This window comes from Solanum tuberosum, unplaced genomic scaffold (assembly GCF_000226075.1).
Source record: "Solanum tuberosum cultivar DM 1-3 516 R44 unplaced genomic scaffold, SolTub_3.0 scf00059, whole genome shotgun sequence".
NCBI classification, from domain to species: Eukaryota; Viridiplantae; Streptophyta; class Magnoliopsida; order Solanales; family Solanaceae; genus Solanum; species Solanum tuberosum.
Window position 1 is genome coordinate 1,517,295 of NW_006238983.1, and position 3,850 is coordinate 1,521,144.

The 3,850-nt window shown below is 35.1% G+C and overlaps 1 protein-coding gene across 1 annotated transcript; it reads left to right on the plus strand.

Moving 5' to 3' along the window:
- Positions 1–1,193: 1,193 nt before the first annotated feature.
- LOC107060088 (uncharacterized) lies at positions 1,194–1,538 on the plus strand. Its single transcript, XM_015307472.1, has one exon. The coding sequence runs from the start codon at positions 1,194–1,196 to the stop codon at positions 1,536–1,538; it is 345 nt and encodes a 114-aa protein (XP_015162958.1).
- Positions 1,539–3,850: the final 2,312 nt, after the last annotated feature.

Sequence of the window (3,850 nt, forward strand, 5' to 3'; positions counted from 1 at the left end):
GACCTTGAGGCATCGTAAATGGCTTCAGCTATTCAAGGACTATGAATTACCATTTTGTATCACCCTGGAAAGGCCAATATGGCGGTCGATGGCTTGAGTAGGAACACTTCTAGTATGTGGAGTATTTCCTCTATAAGTGCTAGGGAGAGACTATTTTATAGAGATGTTAAGAGGTTAGCCAATGTTCATGTCCAATTGAAAATTTTTGAGGAGTTTGATTGTTTTATAAAGGCATGTTCTTCCTTGGTTAGACAGATTCGTGAGCACCAATTTGATGATGAGAAGTTGTATCTCATTTGAGGCAAAGTTTTGATAGGGTAAGCCAAAAAGGTTGTCCTCGATTCTGATTATGTCTAGACTATCAGAGGCATGATTATTGTGCCGAAGACATGTGAGTTTATTAGATTGGTTCTTGAGGAGGCCTATTTTTCTCGATATTATATTCATTTAGTAGCGGTGAAAATGTATCATGACCAGACATAACACTAATGGTGGTGTGACATGAAGAGGGATATTGCAAATTTTATTTTTAGGTTTTTTCCTCTATTCCTACTTGGAAGTGGGAATGGATATTTATGGAGTTTGTTGTGGATCTACCTACCACCATGGCTGGTTATATTTCAATTTGGGTTGTTGTTGAAAGGTTTACCATATCCTTTCATTTCATCCCAGTTCGGGTGAAGTATATTGGAGTGAAGTTAGCCATGCTCTATAGAAGTCAGTTTGTGTGATTACATGGAGTCCCTATTTCTATTATATTTGGTCATGGTTTTTTGTTCACTTCCCATTTGTGGAAGGGTTTACAACATGGTATGGGTACTCTGTTAGATATGAGTACAACTTTCCACCTTCATAGATATAGTCTTCTCGAGCGGGCGATTCTGGTAGTGGAGGATATGTTTTGAGCTTGTTTGATTGATCTTGGTGCTAGATAGGATCATCATTTTCCCGTCGTAGAGTTTTCCAACAACAACAATTATCATTCCAGTATTTAGATTGCCCCATTTGAGGAGTTGTATGGAAGACAGTGCAGGTCTCCGATCGATTGGTTTGATTAGGATGAGATACACTCTTGGGATACAGACTTGCTTAGACATGCTATGGAGCAGGTATGTATGATCAAAGGTAGATTGTTAATAGCTAAGATTCGATTGAAGAGTTATGCAGACCGGAGAGTTTGAGCCCTAGTGATTATGGAGGGTGATCATGTTTGGCTCCGAGTGTCTCCCATGAAAGGTGTGATAGGATTCAGAAAGAAGGGAACGCTTAGCCCTAGATTCATTGGACATTTTGAAATTTTGAGCCGAGTTGGAGAGGTGGTCTATAAGTTGGCCTTGCCACTTAAATTGTCAGTTGTGCATCATGTGCTTCTTGTCTCTATGCTTCAAAAGTACGTGCTAGATGAGTCCCATGTGCTTTCTCTTGATTTAGTTGTATTAGGTCTAGACTTGACTTTTAAGGAGGAGCCTATAGCCATCTTAGATAGCAAGGTCCAAAAGCTTAGGAGTAAGGAGATGGCTTCAATGAAGATGCAGTGAAAGCACCATTTTCTATGTGAGGTTACTTGGGAGATAAAGTCCTTCATGTGTGCTAGATGTCCTTGGCTTTTTTAGGCTTTAGGTACTTTATTTTACTTCAGGTTCGAAGATGAACATAGTTTTTATTGTTGGATAATACAATGACCTAAAAGATCATTTTTGGAAATTTTCATAAAAATTACCAATTTTCCTCTCTCAATGTTGGCCATGAGTCAATTTTGAATAAGTTTTGAAATTTGTTTCAAGTTTTGAGTCAAAAGGTGTAAATTTTGAGAAATTTTCTATTTTGAAAGGCTAAAATTGCTAAAAAGTAGTTTTCAATGACTTTTTGAGTTTTGAGTGTCAGAATGAAATTTCACTGATTCAATTAGTCATGAATGTAAAAATTGGTCCAAAAGAGTTGTCATTTCAAATTCGAAGTTATTTTGAGGATTTGACGTCCTGCGTTGGAAAGATCTTGAATTTGAAACTATTGACTTTGGTAAATATTTAGGGTTTAGATGCTTGTGTTGCAATTCTGAGAGTTTTGTTTGATTTAAGGGAAGATTTTAGGCCTAGGTGAGGTCTTGATTTAATTTTTAGAGGTGACGAGCCAGATTTAGCCTTTTTAGGCGTTATGTTCATTTCTTGTAACTTTCATATATTTCCATTCAAGGAGATCTCAATTTTTTGTCTCAACGAATCCATTGTGTCCAAAACGTCGAGTATAGTCGATTTGCATTTACGATTTCTGTGTATGGGGTTCCAAACAAATTCCGATGGTCCTTCCGAGTATGTAATAGTTATCTGATATTTTCTAGTGTATGTGTGCTTCACTTTAGTGATGGACAACTCACTTTTGCGAATGTCGCTTCAGCGAATAATTGGTCGCATTCGCAAGATGTTATTCTTCTTGACCTTTGCGATCGTGATAGGGTGTGTCATGATCGGGACGTTTGCTTTCTCTTTAGATAAGGTCTTTTGCGAATCTGTGGTCACTTTTGCGACATTAGAGGGGGTTTTAGACCTGCCATTTTTGGGGTCTTAGTAGTTTTTCCCCATTTTGAGCTTTGTAAAACCCTTGGAGGTGATTTTGAAGAAATTTCTTATGATAAATCATTTGGGTAAGATTTTGTGACCCTAAAATTCATTTCATTTCCCTTTTACAAAACTTGAGATTTTTATTAGCAAATTGCAAGGTTTTTCAAGAACTTTAGTTCTAAAGTGAAATGGTGATTGTGAACTTATTTAACTCCTTTTTTAAATGGTTTTGACTGATGTTTTCAAGTAAAGCTTTTTCTATTCAACCCTCATTTTCATAATTGGGTTTTTGAGTTGATTGACCCATTCTTCAACATGTCTGAATTGGCAGTTGTTATTTTTTGAAATCTTATTGTGATTCATTGATTGAACTATATTGTGGGGCATTCGATATTCTTTAAAAGGAGAAGTCTCAAGCCTTGTATTGACGTATTGAATTAAGACAAGGTATTTTCAAAGTATTATAAATCTAGTTGCGGCTAACTTGTCTTGGTGACAAATGACATTTTCCATCACGTCCCATTTTGGATCGTGACATGGAGGTTTTTTAACCACTTGAGCAAGTTTCACTTGTCTAGCACATCAATCCATATTTCAAGAAAAGCTAAATTATTGTATCTAAGTATGATCTTTAAGCATAAACACTATTCCAAATATTTTTAACAAACTGTATAATTCAACATAACTCTATCTTCAACTCCAACTCTAGTACAAAATATAGAACATATTGCTAGTTTTATTTTAAAATTTGCATATTCCTTTTAATTTCTTGTTGCGTTCATTCACAAATTTTAAACGAAGAAAGGCCTAATAAATGAAACTTTCCCAAACATAAGTAATTGACAAAACTTCATTATTTACGCCGTTTCATTTCATGATTGTATCGCCACTGCCACCTGCATGACATGCAAATTTCAATCGAACACATGTCCTTACACTCTCTCTATATAATATTCAAACAAACTTCACTTCCTAGCTATCAAGGATTCTGAGAAAGAAAAGTTGTTACGATTCTTTGTCAATTCCTTTATTTATGTGCTCACTTCTACTCTAATTTTATTTTTTTTCATTTTTCTTCACAATCCAATTACACTTTATGATGTGATATACCTATGTGACATGTGATTTCTAGACTCAAATATTATATATGTCTTAGATGCTTAAGATTTAGGTCTAAATTGAGGTTTTGATCACACTATAACTTTCTTTGATGAATTTATGATTTATTTATTTTTATGTTTATAAATACTAGTCGAGCTAGACATAAGCAAATATAAATTTTTATGTGAGCT